Source organism: Mercenaria mercenaria, chromosome 14 (assembly GCF_021730395.1).
Source record: "Mercenaria mercenaria strain notata chromosome 14, MADL_Memer_1, whole genome shotgun sequence".
NCBI classification, from domain to species: Eukaryota; Metazoa; Mollusca; class Bivalvia; order Venerida; family Veneridae; genus Mercenaria; species Mercenaria mercenaria.
In genome coordinates, this window is record NC_069374.1 from 20,282,080 (window position 1) to 20,299,926 (window position 17,847).

The window sequence follows — 17,847 nt, forward strand, 5'->3', positions numbered from 1 at the left end:
TCAAGAGCTTTTTTTCTCATTTTGTTTTACAAATGCAATGACACTGCAACTTATGTTCATATAACCAAGTAATAAGATCCAAGCAACTGATTACTTTGCGGCATTCATTTCGCTATTAACATTTAAAGGCCGTTTCATCGGACCATTTTTTCATAGTACTATAGATACTTTTTGCACTTAGCAGCGATTAGATTATGATGCAAATGAAATGTATCTGGTAACATATACTGTCATTTAATACAGTAAACTAAATTTGACTTAGTATTATATTTAGTAAACCTTTTGAAGATTACTAAAACTTCTTTACTGACGTGTCTGAATCACGAAAGGATCATGAAAGGTTATCACATTATGTTAACCTGTCATCCATCTTTTGTGGGTAAAACGTTTGTTTGTATAAATCTACATTTGAGCACGGTAAGCATTTACAGTGAAAATCAAAGTGCGCGTCTACGACAGAAATCATTATATGAATGACATCTGTGGAATATGTACTAAGCTGTGGGACTCGGAGTACCAAAATCTGCATTAGGCAAGTACATTTATATTGACCATATCCCATAGTTTCATATATGCATAGGCAACAGAAATGTTTTATCAATCACAGAACTAGCTAATAAATTATATTAAAAAGTGGAACACCTTAATTGAAAGACTGAAACGTCGAGATCTGATATTTCTTCAAACATGTCCTCGTAAGTAAGAGCCCGGAATAGATGCGTTAATCACAAAGCAAAACATATGACATAAGGCAGAAGAAAGTATCAGTATTACATAGCTAACATAAGAAATATCAATTTATATAATATTGACTGAAAATAATCAATATTCTATACGCGTTGGGATTTTAAAAAAGAGCGGAAGGTTTATACCATCAATTCAAAAAGCGACTTGCATGTCTGAGGTCATTTGAAGATCTTTGCATAATTACATGACTTTATACTTGACTAAATGAGACATGTATACATGCGTTATTGAGCCAGTTTGTTATTACTATGCATGCTTTAATTTTTACTTTGTATTAGTAATGTCAATATGCTGTATATGCATACGACATGAATAAATATCTGTTCTGTTCTGTTCTGTTCTGTTCTATTGATACTCGTATCTCTATGTTCTTTTTACTATTAAATAAAATGCCGTATTAATAGTTGCCTTGCAGGCAGATGAAAAAAAAAAGAAGACATTTTAGGAAATTACATCTATGTCTATTAAAAAATAACAACTTGACAGGAATGGGAAAGCTAGATTATAAATAAAAAAAATCAGGAAGTAAAACAAAGCTTAATTTCTTCAATTTCCATCTATTTACGATACAGATAAGGCACCATTTTTTTACCATAAGATACGTCTATGAAAAATTAACGAAAGAAAATTGAGGATATTTCTGATTTATTCCCGTTTTCCGTTTGGCCACTAACGGCACTTTTTGGGCGTCATTTCTTGGCGTCGTTTTCATTGTTTCTGTAAGGTTTTCAGCATATCCCTGTTTTAGTTGGAAGCGGACACGAAAGATATATTTTTAAAAGATTTAAAATTCCCTTTCCTGTGGTATAAATTTTTTAAATGATCTATGACGTACCTTAAGATTATGACGCATTAAAGCGTCTGATTTACACAAAATGTAACGTAGAGTTTAGCTGGAAAGTTGTCCGTTTTTCGAATATAACATTTTTTCGGGTCGAGGAATTTTGTTTACATTTCAATCATAAATATGCAAGTATATTTACTTGCGTTTGGTTAACTAAAAATTGTATGTCACCGAATTCGTTTTTTCAGTACGACCGATTTTGTTTTCCCAACCCCCGAGCTAAAATGCGCCGTTATTTGGTGGTATTTTCAAAATTACGCTAAAGTTTCGGACGATTTCGGAAAACTTGTACTATGAAACATGTTGTCGTAAAAATATACGTTCAATGAAAGCATATTCTGAAATATAAGAAATAACACATATACAGTAAATCGAATAATAATAGAAAAAAGAAGTCCCGGCTAGTTTTGAGTTTTGAGCGAACTTTTGGTTTTTACTTCAGTTATAATAAACTTTATTAGCGTTCGATTTTAATACGTGATTTTAATGAAATTACTTCTGTCAAAAAGCGCATCATTAAATTTTTGTATTATCTTCATTATTAGTATTTGATGTGAATATGTGTTATAATGGACTCATGCATCGTGTTAGAATCGAAATTAAGAAGTTCCCAAGTGAGATTTATCGTAGAATATATCTATTTTTTTTTGGTTGGGGTTAACGTCGCACTCCGTAGAAGCAATATAAAACTGATCAGGAGTGGGTATGGGTGTAGGGACAATGTCATAGCATATGAGTATGTTGTTGTCTTGGTCATTGACTAATAAAGTTTGTGTCGGCAGATTGCTGTTGCTCTTTTATCAAAATTCCGATCAAAATTGATAAATTTTGTTGTTTATTTTTTATATGCTCCACTTGCACTTGTTATTGTAAATACATATTTAAATCTGAAAACACTTAAAATTCTAAATACATACATGATTTCAGATGCATATATACTACTGCTGCTATTGACCATAAGAACAATTTGTTTAATGGCAATTGTCCATCACTAGTAAAATTTGGAAGGATAAGCAACCGTGTCTGTAACAACAGACTATGAATTCCAAAGCATTATTTCCTAAATAAAAATCTGTCCCATAATCAAAGAGAATCAACGACAGCAAAAAGAACAGATCATAAATTATCATTTAGACTTTGTTATCCTCATTACCATAGTGTAGCACTCAATTTCAGTCATATAAACTATCACTTCATTAATTTCTTCATGGAAATCATACCGTTATGACTATATATTTCCGTGTCATTATACTGCAAAGCACTTACTCAACCCTACATCACTCCGTCGAGGGAGGGGTTAGTATAAAGGAACCAAATTTCAATTCCAGCTGCCTTCTTCTTATGCCCTTACACTCATCTCCCACAGGCCAGGGGTGGGGTAGGTAGACCGGCTGTACTAATCACTATAACCTAGCGCTGAGTTAACAAACTGTATTGAATTTAAAATGGTAGTATATTCATGACATGTAACGCGCGAGATGATTATACGTCCTACACCTTAATACGTTTGAAATACGATAATACCTCGATTTCTTTAAAATAAAAAAGTGGAAAACCACAGGTCACCCGACACGACATAAACGAAAATGTTGCAGGTTCGGTTTGATTGAAAGTAGTGGAAGTGCAAGCCCTCTAGCTCCGATATGAGCAGAACTAAACATATTTACACATGTTATAAGTACCAGAAAGTAATTTTGAAACCTAGGATATACATGTGCATATTGCCTTTTGTTTGAATAAACTGTCTGTCTGTCTGTCTCTGTCTCTGTCTCTGTCTCTGTCTCTGTCTCTGTCTCTATCCATCTATCTATCTATTTATCTAATCTAATCTAATCAAATAATCTAATATAATCTAATCTAATCTATCTGTGCAATTAATACTCAGAACCAGTTAATATTTAATTACTATTATCGTCTGCACAATTCCTTTATCATTTTTTTCCGTGATATAGATTTTATATTTCAGCCTTAACACCTGTCACAAGACTTTTGATATCAAAAACATGCAGCAGATGGCAAACAATAACTTGGCCTAGAAATCAATATAATGCTTACAACATTTTCCCAACTGCAATATTTAAAAGAGAATTTACCGTATATTTAGGTGAAGAATGAAATAAGAATCTGTTGAAATAGCTTCATCATTTTGTCTGTTTTTAAATTGTGCATAAGTCAAAGTTTGCCCTCAGCAGTCTGATCAGTTCATAGGCATTCTAGAGTATTTACTGCAAGGTACTTTGCATATATTCTGTTGTAACACGTATGAACACATGTATACTTTATTTAAGAGTTAAAAATCCCTACGAGCAAGAAAAGGTGACGTTACAAACACCTTAGGACTTAAGGGACCTTTGAGTTAGTCACCACTGACCTGTTTCTATCATGTTTATCTAATATTCAGGCAGAATAAAAAAGTCAATTGCAGAAAATATGAACGCCGACGACTTTGAAAGATATGGAACAGAAATGGTCAAATACATAGCAAAGTATATGCGCACACTGCCAGAGCGCCGTGTTAGCTCAGATGTAGAACCTGGATATATGCGAGGGTTACTTCCGAAGCACGCGCCAACAAAAGGAGAAAACTTCAGGGAAATTATGAAAGACGTTGAGAAAATAATTATGCCGGGGGTATGGTTTTGTCACTATATGTTCACTGAAATACCTTTGTTACACATTCTTTTTGCCAAATGCATAGTGAAGCTCAGGGGCCGTATTCATAAAGCATCTTAAGTATAAGTTTTGACTTAAGTTGAAGATTTTACTTAAATTTGTGGTGATTTCAGCTTAAGTCTAAGTAGAAACTTAAGTCCTATTCATAAAACAGCTTAAACCTAAGATACGTAAGAAATTACTTAAGTCAGAAAACAAAATAGCGTCGTGAGTACGATTAAAGTGTTGTTTTTCAGATAAAAGCACTTTAAACATAATTGTGCATGTTGTATTTGTCTGAAATTAATGTTGTTTTTTTAATGTTTTCGTCCACAATAAAAGCCAAGAATTACTTCTTAAGTTGTTTTATGAATAACAATACTTAAGTAATACTTAAGTAAATAATCAATTTCTTATACTTATACTTAAGATGCTTTATGAATACGGCCCCAGATATTAGTATTAGTGCAGTAAACATGTGCTTACGGGATATAATTATTAGTAATACAAACATTTATCCAGATAGTTTTTCAGTCACTGTGGTAGTATCTGACACTCGAACATATTATTGTGTTTTTAAAGAATAAGGTGGTCTACTGGTTACGGTGTTAGCCGCACGAACCGGAGATCGTGGGTTCGTGCCCACTGGAGTCAAGACCATGCCTTCTAATACGATACAAGTACTGTTTTTTTTTCTAGGAAATGGGCACGAGTGTGATTCAAATAAGTTTCAAGCTGTCATCACAATCGACCAAATTAATTTATAGAAAAAACAAATATAACGTGTATGTAAAGTAGTTTGTACTGAAAATAGTAAGCAATGATAAAAATCCACTTGAAAGTAAATGTTATTCTAGATGATATAATTATTCAAAATTAATTTCTTACTAATCGATTGTTTTTACTCTTTTCTAGTTAACTCACTGGCAGCATCCGCAGTTCCACGCGTATTTTCCTGCGGGAAATTCTTATCCTTCTATACTGGGAGACATGCTCTCTGACGCAATTGGATGCGTGGGCTTTTCATGGGTAAACATGATTGAATTTTTATGTATGAATCCCGTAAACAATAATGTGTGTTATTTTGTGTTATATATTGCAGGAGTCATTACAAGCTTAATCAATTCTTTTGGTCTGTAATCAAAAGGACCAAAAAGCAAATTAAGGAAGACATTCGGGATAAAGCGGAATTAATTATTCGATATAAATTTGACCTTGAAACTGATGCAGTTAAGTTTCAAACACCATCGAAAAGACATGAAATTAAGTAGAAAATGTGTTACGTAAAACAAAATGGCATTTCAAAACAGTTGTTGAAAATTCTGAGGTAGTTGAAAGGCATGCAGATTGTAAAACAGTTCAACTAGCTTTTTCTTATTTTAGGCTGCAAGCCCGGCTTGTACGGAACTGGAAATCGTCGTACTGGACTGGATTGGTACGTTTTCATTAATAAAAGATTTACAAATAGAAGTAATACTTTATAGAAATTGACATTTATATATATATTTCCTTGTGTACTACGCGATGATATTGAAAAACACTCTTTTGAAAAGGAAACATTTTCTAAATTCAAATTTATCTCTCCTTCACTAGTAACTTTAATCCATTTCGAAAAACATAAAGTACTTGTATCTCTAAAAATATCAGACAATTTCAATTTAGAGAGTCTCTAAGGGTTTAGTATTTCCACAGTTTATTCCCGGCTAATATACTCAATATACCGTAGCAAGTTAAAAATAATCTACATAAATTTCTGGGTTTTTTTTTTTACATTATGTTCAAGAAAAAGTCTTATTCTAATTCCGACCTGTCCAGAACGGACGGAATAATATCATATTTCTGATGCAAAAGTGCTTGACATTGCTTCAGCCTTCAACATCTCGTCAGGATTTTACAAATAAATTTGATTTCAGAATATTGCAGAACTGTTATCAGAACTTTTCGTTTTTCGTTTTGATTTTCAGGAAAGTTGATAAAATTACCTTCGGCGTTCCTGCACGAAGGAGGCCGCGGAGGAGGTGTTATTCAGGTACATGTATAAGCTTTTGCAGATCTATATTCAGTAATCAACATAACAACAGTTGCTGAAAATAAGAGTGAAAAACTACATATATATTCAAATGCGTGCATGTATATAGCTTTTTTTTCAGAGTGTTAGAATTGTCTATTAATATTCATAATATTATTGCAGTTTGTTTTTGCGACCCGTAATGTCATCAAGATACATCGCTGTTCAACAGCGACGATGAGGAGATATTGCCATGTAATAATATTGTACACCTTGACTAACAATTTCAAGTTTTATTTATTTATTGCTTAAAAGAGTTTCTATATTAACGATATTGGCTTCGTTGTACAGGGATCAGCGAGTGAATGTGTACTGGTAACATTACTGGCATCCCGGCATGCTGCGATAGAAAGAGCCAAAACATATCCGTATATTGACGACGGGTATGTTCTCTCGAAACTGGTTGCGTATTCATCTAAACTGGTAAGTATACTGTACTAGAGACTAGTCAGATGTACATAGTATTTCTTCTTAAGTGTAGAACTCTTAGGTCTGAAAACAAAATGTCAAAATCGAACAAAATATTATGAGAAATCATTGCTTTTAGGATTCAAGTTTAATGATAACATTCCAATTTATGTATAACACTTTCATTTTCGTTTAAGTAAACACAAAATGCACATATATAAAAATAATCGACTGCGAAAACATTGGCTTAAAAGGTATTCAGACAAGAGATATGTATTGTGTATCAATTGACAAGTTTTATAACATGATTATACCGGTGCTATTCATTGTAAGAAATGTTAATTAGCCGGAACATATTAGAATGAATTGCCAATACTTCAATCAGAAACTTTGCAATTTCTGGTGTATCTTATGATAGACTGTTATTTAATGTAGTCTTACTAGTGGACTCAGTTTCTTTTAATGTATACTCAGGCACATTCATGTGTGGAGAAAGCTGGCATGATAGGACTGGTTAAGATGAGACAGTTAGACGTTGATGAAAACTATTCTCTGCGTGGCTATACATTGGAACGAGCAATAGAGGTAGGGTATCTTTGGGCAAAATGAAGATGTTTTCATACATAATGATTGTGTTTGTACAGACAACAACATAATCGCAGAAGGGATCCCGACAAGAAAAAAATTAGAGAAACTAAATTTGTAAAGTACATACATGTAAATACGTATATGATATGCAGATTAATTGTAATCTTATTTGTAGTAAGTACTGACATATATATAAATATGTCATTGAAATCACTGTCCGAGGTTACTAATCGATTTTTTGACAAAATTTACAGTTAATTGATTTTTTTCTATAAACTTGCATGTTATCAACAACAATTGAAAAATACAGAAAGGATAGCTTTTTGTTTCAGTGTAAGATTGAACTATCTTTCACGAGTGAACTCCAGCTGCAATAATGTAAGATTTGGTGTTCATGTGTGTAAAATATTGTGATCTTATATGTAAAACAAACAAGGTTTTTATTTCATGCTTTGATTTAAATCACCCATTGTTAGTTTCTTACCATATATTTGACATTGTCACTGTAAGAATACCAGATAAATTTCACGCTAATATTAAGCTATTACTTCATGTTTGACAGGAAGATCGTAGGATGGGATTGATTCCGTTTTACGTAAGTATATTAATATCAGAATAACTAGTTCTCGTTTTGTTTTTGTTTCTGTTTCTATTTAGGCTAATGAAAAGCCTACTCAAAATGATTGATCTGAATAAGTTCTAATTTAAAAAGTATATTAACTTTTTGGTGAGATAGCTTTGTGCATTTACTTTTAGCGGATGAATTTGGCATTCTGCGTAGCTGTAGTTGTATATTGTGTATATGCATACATGTATCTATGAATGCAAAGCACTTTGGACATGATTGTCATGAAAAGGGTGCTATATAAATCTGGTATAATATAAATATAGTCATAATCAAGAAACAAACAACCACGCATGAACTGATTTTAAATACAAACGGTCAGTTAAAATTCATTCGCGAAACGTCTTTTTTCTGGTACGTCTTGACAAAAGATGTAACCACAGACATAATAGTTGCATGGTTAAAATGATTAGATATTTTTGTTCTCCATGAAGGTGTGTGCAACACTGGGTACAACAGGTTGCTGTTCTTATGACAACATACAAGAACTGGGAGAAGTTTGCGCAAAGGAGCATGTATGGCTCCACGTTGATGCAGCCTACGCTGGAAATGCACTTATATGTCCCGAGTACCAGCACCATCTGAAAGGTGTTGAGGTAAGTATTTAACCGAAATGATGGACCGTTGAAACTTCAATTAGAGAAGGGAAGCAGTGAACAATATTTTTAGAGTAAATGGGATTTTTTCAGCATTTTGAAATATGCATATAATTTTGAGCTTTAGAGATATGAAAAACACATCAAAAACGTAAAGGGAGATTCACAATATTTGTATTCTAAAACACTTTGTCTTACGAGTACTTTACAGCATTGTTCATTCCTTGTACATTCACAAGAAATGATAATCTAATTAAGGTCAAATAAAACAAAACTCTACTTATAATGTTTTTCAAATGAAATATACCTGAAATTATGAGCCTGTTATATGTCCATGTAGGTATTCGTTTTCAGTATATTAAACTTACGTCGGCCGGGAATTCCACATTCCTTATACGCAATGACAATATAAAACAAAGGTAACACATCCTAAAAATTCTGCAAGCCAGTTAAGTCTTGCGGTGATGCTTCGCGAGCGTTATGTAAGAAAATGTCAGTTTATTTCGGAATGTTCTCGCATTCATTCTATTGTTCCAGTATAGTATACAACCACAGTGGTAATGTTCCTTTACGTCTCAAGAACTTAAGCATTCCCGCAGCCATATCTTTCAAAGGAAGATGTATAATTAACCTTAAACAACAGCCTGTTAATACTTAGAATCAAAAGCTTTAGTCAATGGCTCTCCAGTCTTTTATATTAATTCCAGTAACCATTGTGTAAGCCTTAGTACTATAAATCAAGACACAAATGACATATACAAAATATAAAATATATTTTTCAGAATGTTTCATCCATAAATTTTAATCCCAATAAGTGGATGTTGGTGAACTTCGACTGTTCTCTAATGTGGTAAGATTTGTCTGCAGCATATACTAGTAAGAACTAAGAACTGTTATATATCTTAATGATTTATTAACAGTGTCATTTATTTATATTCTAAACAGTGTTTTGTTATTGAATCATTGTTTGGAGTCCAGATGCGAAGGAATTATACTACGAATGCGCAGTCCGAGTGATAAAATGACACGCATCAGAACGACAATAATTTCATTGAAGGAAAATCAATGTCTAAGATATATTATTTCGATTCAAACTATGAAATACATCATTGAGATCCACAAAATATTTGCCTGTTTTATGTGGTTTTCTGCTCCAACTCGCCACTTTTACGTCTGACCATATGACGTAATAAGTGTGACATCTGAACTGTGATTTTGTTGAATAATTACACACAGTTTCGGACTTCTTTGTTAAATAGGAAATTTAAGACGGGTCTTGTTAAAATAACAAATAAAATACTTGCATTTTTTCTAGGGTACGTGATCGTAAGGCACTGACAAGCGCACTGACGGTGGATCCAGTATACCTACAACACGAGCACGATGGTATGTACGCTCCATACTGCAAACTAATTTCAGTATAGATATATATACAAGTTCATCGAAATAATTAAACTACGATACAATAAAATGACACAAAACATTAAGAATGTTTTCAACGATTAATCGATTAATTACTATCTTAACATATTTCTTGCAAGAGGTAACTTTTTGTCAGTCAAATGAATGCAAATGTCTGCTTACAAAAGTCAATAATATTTATGAAATTACATTTCCAAAGTGTCCAAACATTTATAGAATATTTCCGGTTCCAAACCAATGTTGAAAAGAAAACAATTCCAAAAATGATTGGGTCATGCACACGCAATTTATTTTAAGGATAAAAAACTACCGGGTAACAATTTCTATCATTGATGTCACACAATTAGGTTCAAAGTAAATATTTTATTGTTATAGACAAGTTTAACGCATTTACACGTGCTTGATACATTACTGTGTCTAACTGTTCGAGACTAAGATACAATGTTCGTTTGTTTTGTTGTAGATAAAGAATTGGATTTTCGGGTGAGTTTAATAAGCTAACTAATTGCATCCTTGTATTTGATTATCTTAACTCTGTTATCACTATTGAGTACGACTGCAACATAACTTTTCTCTTTGGATGGCGTGAAAAGTTTACCCGGCTCTTGCACGCAGCGTTTGTATTATTTCTGGCCCGTTAATTTATTGCGTTTCTGCTTATGCCAGTTGATAATGGAAGGGTTTCGGGGAGGATTGCTCATTCCCTTTCCGCTCGTGAACATTTCCTCTTAAGAACATATCCAATCACGCTTCTTATGAACAGATCCAATCACGCTTCTTATGAACAGATCCAATCACGCTTACTCGCTTTTATTGTGTTTAGTTGCTTCCAACGGATTCTACGTTCCTGATAAAGATGATTCTCTACAGTGATTAGGAATAACTTACCAATATTCCTTGAAGTTAAGTCACACGAACATAAATTCGAGACTGCCTAAGGCAGGTCTGACCATACGACTGCACTCCCTTATGCCACACTGACAGCTTGTAACCAGTATAATCGGTAGAATAATTCTGTTGAATATTTTAACTGTCATTCCAGCACTGGGGAATTCCATTAAGCAGACGATTCCGTGCGCTGAAACTATGGTTTGTTTTGAGAATATATGGAGTTGATGGTTTACAAAATTACATCAGGAGGGTAAGTATTAAACTGTAAGCTTTGATAGAGCTGGCAATACAATACACAAAATCATTTATCAAGATTTATAGTGAAGTAGATATTTATACGTTTGAGTTTATAGTCAAAACATTACATTATAATAATCAGATGTTAATGTTTGCAAAAAAAACTTTTGTCATATTATCTCAGATGAGTGTATGATGATACATTTCATGGCTCGTTTGTTCGTCGGGAGCCTACCAGTTTCAGATAGAGAAGTTTAAAGTTTTAGATGCATCTTTTATAGACAATTCTGTAGACGAACCAGTCTTGTATTCAATGGTTCATGGAATGACAAAATAAACGAAAACACCAACAGCGATGACTAAACCGCTTGAAAAAAAAAACACACACATTAAAACTGTCCAGGCGGTCAGTAAACAATTGTTTTTTTTTATGTACTTCATTAGCATTAAACCGGATTCAACGTTTTGTTTCTCTTTTGTTAGCTACTGCATTCAACCACTTTCGGCGTCGGCGTCCTGATTTTGTTGATCTTTCGTATGTAAGCGTGTTTCTCAGTAACCACTTGAAGGCATGGATCGCTTTTGACGGCATGAATTGAAACATCACGCACTTATTCATATAACACAATATTTCATAGGTCTGTGTTGCATTTTCACAGAGTTATGCACCATTGTACTCTTTGCAATATTTGGTTAATTAATAAGACTGTGAAAAGATTCTTTGGAAGAATAGAACGCAAACAAGCAACATAATAACAGACTTGGTTTAATTTGAGTCTACTCAAAAGCTGGTATTCCAGTAACCACTAGAAGGAACAAGAACACTGCAACTTCACGCACTTTTACACTGTAGTAATTTGACATGCAATACACAGATTACATATTTCTTTTTTTGGCATTTGTGCAAAGTTTTGCCCCTTTTTAGATTTGCCATTTTTGATAATGATTTAGTATGTACACTGCGAAATCAGTAATTACTTGCTGGAATGGAATGGATTCAAACTTCACACATATATTTACTGTGATGATTTGACAAACATTCATAGGCTTCATAACTTACCATAGGCTCCACAACTCTTCTTGCTTGTGTACAAAGGTACGCCCCTTCTTTCACTTAGCAGTGTTTCTTATTTTTTTTTGTATGTAAACTGCTTTAAAATCGAATAAAAGACAGCAACTTAACATCGATGGAATTCACGTAAATAATTTAAAAACTGCTATTTGAAGTTTGGGTATTCAACATACTGTTAAACTAAAGTGAAATTTCGCTAACTGTGATGTGATAAAAAGGTAATACATGTATGTCCCTTAAGTAAAGAAAATAAAACAAAAATAAAAAGAGAAGTTATGTCCGGTGCTCAGGAATTTCAGTCCAACCGTTACGAAACGAACAAAACTGAGACATTTATCGTCATCGAATTTATGCAGTGCTCAACTTCCAACAGTTTCTCGTGTTACCTAGTACTACTGCTATGATCATAGTATGTGGCAATTACTAAAAACAATGATGGGTCGAATCAGATTTGAACAAAAAACTACATAGTTTCTTTCAGCTTAAAATAAATCATATTCTTTTAAAATGAAACAGATGTAGGGATCTAAATATATAATATCATTACTTAAATAATAACACTTCATGTATTACTTTTCGCATCATATCTCTTTTAAGAATATTTCGCTTCTGTTTTAGCACGTCAAGTTAGCCAAACTTTTCGAAGAACATGTGCGCAACAATGACCTTTTCGAGGTTGTTGGCAAGGTTACAACAGGTCTTGTTTGCTTTCGATTAAAGGTTGGTATAACAACAGTTAATGTTTTAGTATAATTCCAACTAAATTGCATTGTTATCCTTGTCCGTATTTATTCCTAAAGATCTATACCATGTAACTAAATATTGCAATTTGTACAAAAATATGAAAATATCAGGTGAATTGAAGTGCTGTAATTACTAATATTTTTTTCTTTATATGCATATTTGTGTGAGCATTAATTTTGTATTTTTCACTTTGAAAATGATTTTAAATTCTGCCACACAGGGTCCAAACGCTCTAACACAGAGACTGCTGAAAAATATTAATGAAAGTCGGAGGATACACATGGTTCCAGCACTTGTGAATGAGAATTACGTCATCAGGTTTGCTGTTTGTGCTGAGTCGGCAACTGACGATGACATCAAATACGCTTGGCACGAGATAGTAAATGCCGCTGAAGATCTGATGTCATCAAAACATGAACTCGAAAAGATGAATGTGTTCGAGAAATTCGAATCTTGTGAGTTATCCGAAACAGAAAGCGAAGATGAAGTCTTTGATCAAGAATTGTTTGATCCGGAGCTAATTTTCGACCAGCAGCGTTCTACATTGAAACGCGCATGCGAAAGACGGAATTTGTTCCACAGAATGGTTTCTGATCCAAAAGGGTTCAATCGAACACTCCTAAGAGCACTCAGTATTGATGGTCACAGAAAGATAAGAAGCGAGTCAGATCTTGAAGAGGAAAACGGCGAGGTACAGAGGAATAACCAGAAGAAAAAATCCGAATCATGAACGGTCGCTTACTACAATCATTAATTCGTGTCTATTTATCCATTGACAAAGTAAACAGTGGTTGACATACCACATCAACAGTATCATCCTTTGGTAAATATCACATCATATTCAATGTAATTGTTTTATCAGATCAAAATATCATTTTCAGAACTTAACGTAGGAACGAACGCTATTTATCCGTTCGTACACAAAAAATGTGAGTAGAATACCAAAATGAAACGACAGCTTTTGAAGTCAAAATGCGTAATGGATATTTCTCTTCTTTCGTTATAAAACGTGGAGTGAACTAGTAATGACAGAAGCTCATAATTCTATTTAAGACGTAATATTCTACACAGAAAAACCAAAAGGTCTTTGAATATGATGTATATTTCGTTTGTACCAATGGGAATTATTATATAGCTAATATAAAAATAATATTGCCATAAACTAATTCCGTCTTTTGCCAAAGAAGTAGGCCAGTATGTTATCCTGAACTGAATGAAAGGAATTGGAGGTCAAATGACATTGTTGAAACGGGGAGTAATACTATTGCATCATCACAAGTTTATGCATGTAACCCTTACCGATTGACTCAAATTAAACCCTTTAAAAATGAAGCTATAAGTCATATAATTATTCGAAATTTACAAACCATATTATTATTTACTGTAATATTAAAAAAGGCATAGTTAGTAGTTCTTATTACTTTTTATTTAAGAGAAATTGTTATCTTTGAATGTCCAAAAGTAATTACTTCTTTTGCATACTAGTATGCGTTTCCAATATGTATTTTGGGCGATTTCGATGCCATGTTTACATTTTCACTCAATGTAATATACAATTTGACTTATTATACTAAGCAAAATGTAGGTTCATCTTCCATCTATTCCGAACCAGCATGTCTGAATCACTAGCTTTATTATTCTCTATCGGATTAATTTACTAAGTTGAGTCCCCATAAGTCTCTTTGAATGTTCATTTGAAGGTCAGGCTAATCAGTATATTAATGTCATTGGTTTTGGGAGAATAACATGACCTAGGGTCCATGCCTGAATATTTTTTTTCACAGTGTACTTTCATTCAACATGTCAAATGCATATATATTTATTAATGGCAAAAAATCAGCTTCCCAAACAAAGTTCAAATGTATTAAAAATACAATTACCGCAGGAGCTAGCATGGTAGGTCTGGTTCAAGGTGCCAAGATTGTATTATAATCTCGTAAAAAAGGCCGGGAACTTGGTTTTAATTGCTCGGGAAGTAAATCTAGGACCATGCAGCAAATAAACTGATAGAAAATTAGAATAAATCAGCTATATTTTACATCCTTAGTTTGACTAAGAATACATATAATGTCTGTAATGTGTTAAAACAAGTGACAACAAAATGGAAAAGTGTCTTTTCTTGCCTTCAGCAGATACCTGAACTCTGGCGGAGGAGATGGCTGTCTGTAAATATTTCAAGCGCAAGCGCGAGGAGGAAATTTGATTTGATATATAGTCTAGCTTTCTAATTTAGTGGTTGACTTTCAATGCAAAATTAAAAATGTCAAATGCGTATTTAGTTAGTCTTGCCATAGAACTCTGCGAAATGTTTGACAGACAACAACCTCTGGCACTTTTAAACTATACCGTAAAGTGTACACCAAATCCACTTTTTTTCGTTGCTGTCGGTAACGCTTGTAGGTGACTGAGGATAACAACGACCAAATCTCGCTTGAAGTGTGATATGAAATCTAAATTTTCACGGAGGCCTTGTACGTGGGCTCCCGAAGTAAGTATATTGCACCCGATAATGAAACGCAGAACAGGTAAATTTAAGGAATTATTCTGGAGAGGAAGTTTAAATTTGTTTAATAAAAAGAGTATCAAAATACCGGAAATGTAAAAAGTCATATGAGAATATCACATTCAGCAAACAAGAAAATTCGCCATCTTGAAAAACATGCAGACAAATGCAAAATGAAAGCGACATTTGAAATAATGCACAAATTTCACTTTAGACCGATAACATGTCCTTCACAGTAAGAAGCAAATCTTATTGTAAAACTTTGTACATAATTACATAACACAAATTCTAACTAGCAAATATATGTATATATTCTCAGGCATTAATTAGAGAAGTACGGAGCAAATGTAAGCATCTCGGTCTGACTGAGTCATAAACATGCACGTCTTTAACAACCGATTCACAGTAAGGTTCGTCAGGCCTATGCCCACCTTCATGTTTCATCGTTTCTATTTACTTTAAATATGAAAGATAGGACTATCTCTACATAACACAGCATGTCATATCACAAAAATATTGGCCATATTTCATGTTTTCAAATTCCTGTTGCCATTCACTCTCATATAAAGGCTGCCAATTTTAATTTGCCACTCTAATATGTGGCAAAAACAGCAAGCATTTCTGTACATGCTATCTTTCACGACAGTACAATACGTCAAGTCCTCATGCACGCCATACTTTTCATACTTTTGATTTAATGGCAGTCAACATTGAAAACTTAACTTTCCCACGGGAAATGCCATTTACACATAGGAATGCGGTCTTTTCCTATGGGAAAGTAAAGTGGGAAAGAAATGTGGTAAGTTTTCCCATGGGAAAGTTAATTTCCCATTGGAATTTCCCATGGGGAGTATATATTTCTTAAAATGATAAATCTTTATCTTTTTGACTTATTCTACACCCGGAACATCATAACATGTCTTTGTAAAAAGTTAGTTATTATTTCATTTTTTTTTAGATTTTCCCATGGGAAACCGTTCCCATATTTTGGCCATGGGAAGTATTTCCTATGAGAATCATTTTACATGGGAAATATTTCCGACGGGAAGACTTATGAATTAATGGTAAGTATTTCCTATGGGAGTTATTTCCTATGGGAAATATTTCAAACGGGAATGAATTTCGATGGGAATATTACGTATAAAAATAAGTCATGTTTATAATTTCCCGAAGGGTAAATACTTTATAAGAAACTGAATACCTATTCGCATTTGACAAAATATTTCTGCAAGTCTGAAGTATATTTCGCGTAGAGGTAATCGGCGGGTAAAGTACTATCGTTCCCGAACTTTACATTTTCGGAAACTGCATTTAGTGTCATAATGGAATAATATCATTTACATAAAATCATGTATGTCTGACCCTGTTTGTTGTATTAAAAACAATACTATGTCGTTAATAAAAAGTCGTATCGGCCATTTTTCATCCATTTCGCATTATTGATATGCTTGACAAATATAGACTGATCTGCCATAAACGAACTTACCAAATTTATTATGTACTGTTGGATATAAAAGTAAAGATACAAGTAGTAAATACATCAGAAGTCGTCGATACATGATTTACGTTTACTAGGATTGTTATTTATTACTAGGAAGTGCGTAAATACACTTGAAATAAACTGTTTCTTGCTATTCATCGCAGTTAAAAATGGTTATGGCAAACGGTATATCGTTTATACTCATGTTTTGAGCTATATTATACGGAATTCCGTTAGGGCCATCGTCTTTGAATGTGCTGATCTGAAACGCGATACTAGATAGTGAGATGATGAAAACGCGAAATCATGAAACTACGATAACATGACAACACGATGATGATAACGCGTTACTACGATAACGAAAACGCGACAGTGCGAAGATGATAATGCAATATACTATAATTGTGTTTTTACCATCTTGATGTCGTGTTTTCGTTATCGTAGTGTCGTGTTCGTAATTTCATTATCGTACTATCGCGTTATCATCATCGTACTGTCGTGTTATCACCATCGTAATGTCCCGTTATCATCATCGTACTGTCGCGTTATCACCATTCTGATGTGGCCACTTTGTGGTTAAATGCCAACATATGTGCCAGTTAACTATAAACTTGAAGAGCATCGATATGAGAAACCACGTATTCCTCGGAATACTTTGAACACTTGTGTCGCCTGCATTCAAGCAGCTGTCATAAAAGCGTCATATCCAAGGTTCACAGCTTTAGCATTAGTGACCTTGACCTTCAGCTAGCATTGTTTGCTTGTGGGTTCTGCATACAGCCTTCAGGGCGGGAGCATATCACCCAAGTTTCATGGTAATCCTTCTAAGGGTTTATGAGAAATAGAGCAGACATGAAATCCAAAATTTCAAACTTTTGATATTCACTGATGACCTTGACCCCGAGAGCCCGTAGTCGGCGCACAACATCGTATTATTGCGCTATCGTCATCTTAGTATTGGGTTTTCTTT

At 33.7% G+C, this 17,847-nt stretch overlaps 1 protein-coding gene across 1 annotated transcript; it reads left to right on the forward strand.

The window, feature by feature from the left end:
- Positions 1 to 401: 401 nt before the first annotated feature.
- LOC123526517 (aromatic-L-amino-acid decarboxylase-like) lies at positions 402 to 14,408 on the forward strand. Its single transcript, XM_053522747.1, has 15 exons — positions 402 to 536; positions 3,997 to 4,222; positions 5,159 to 5,272; positions 5,627 to 5,678; positions 6,208 to 6,272; positions 6,603 to 6,734; positions 7,194 to 7,304; positions 7,870 to 7,902; positions 8,367 to 8,528; positions 9,311 to 9,378; positions 9,844 to 9,914; positions 10,414 to 10,433; positions 10,993 to 11,091; positions 12,769 to 12,870; positions 13,115 to 14,408. Exons 2-15 carry the CDS (start codon positions 4,022 to 4,024, stop codon positions 13,622 to 13,624), a joined length of 1,740 nt encoding a protein of 579 aa, XP_053378722.1. The 5' UTR covers positions 402 to 536; positions 3,997 to 4,021; the 3' UTR covers positions 13,625 to 14,408.
- The last annotated feature ends 3,439 nt before the right edge of the window (positions 14,409 to 17,847 follow it).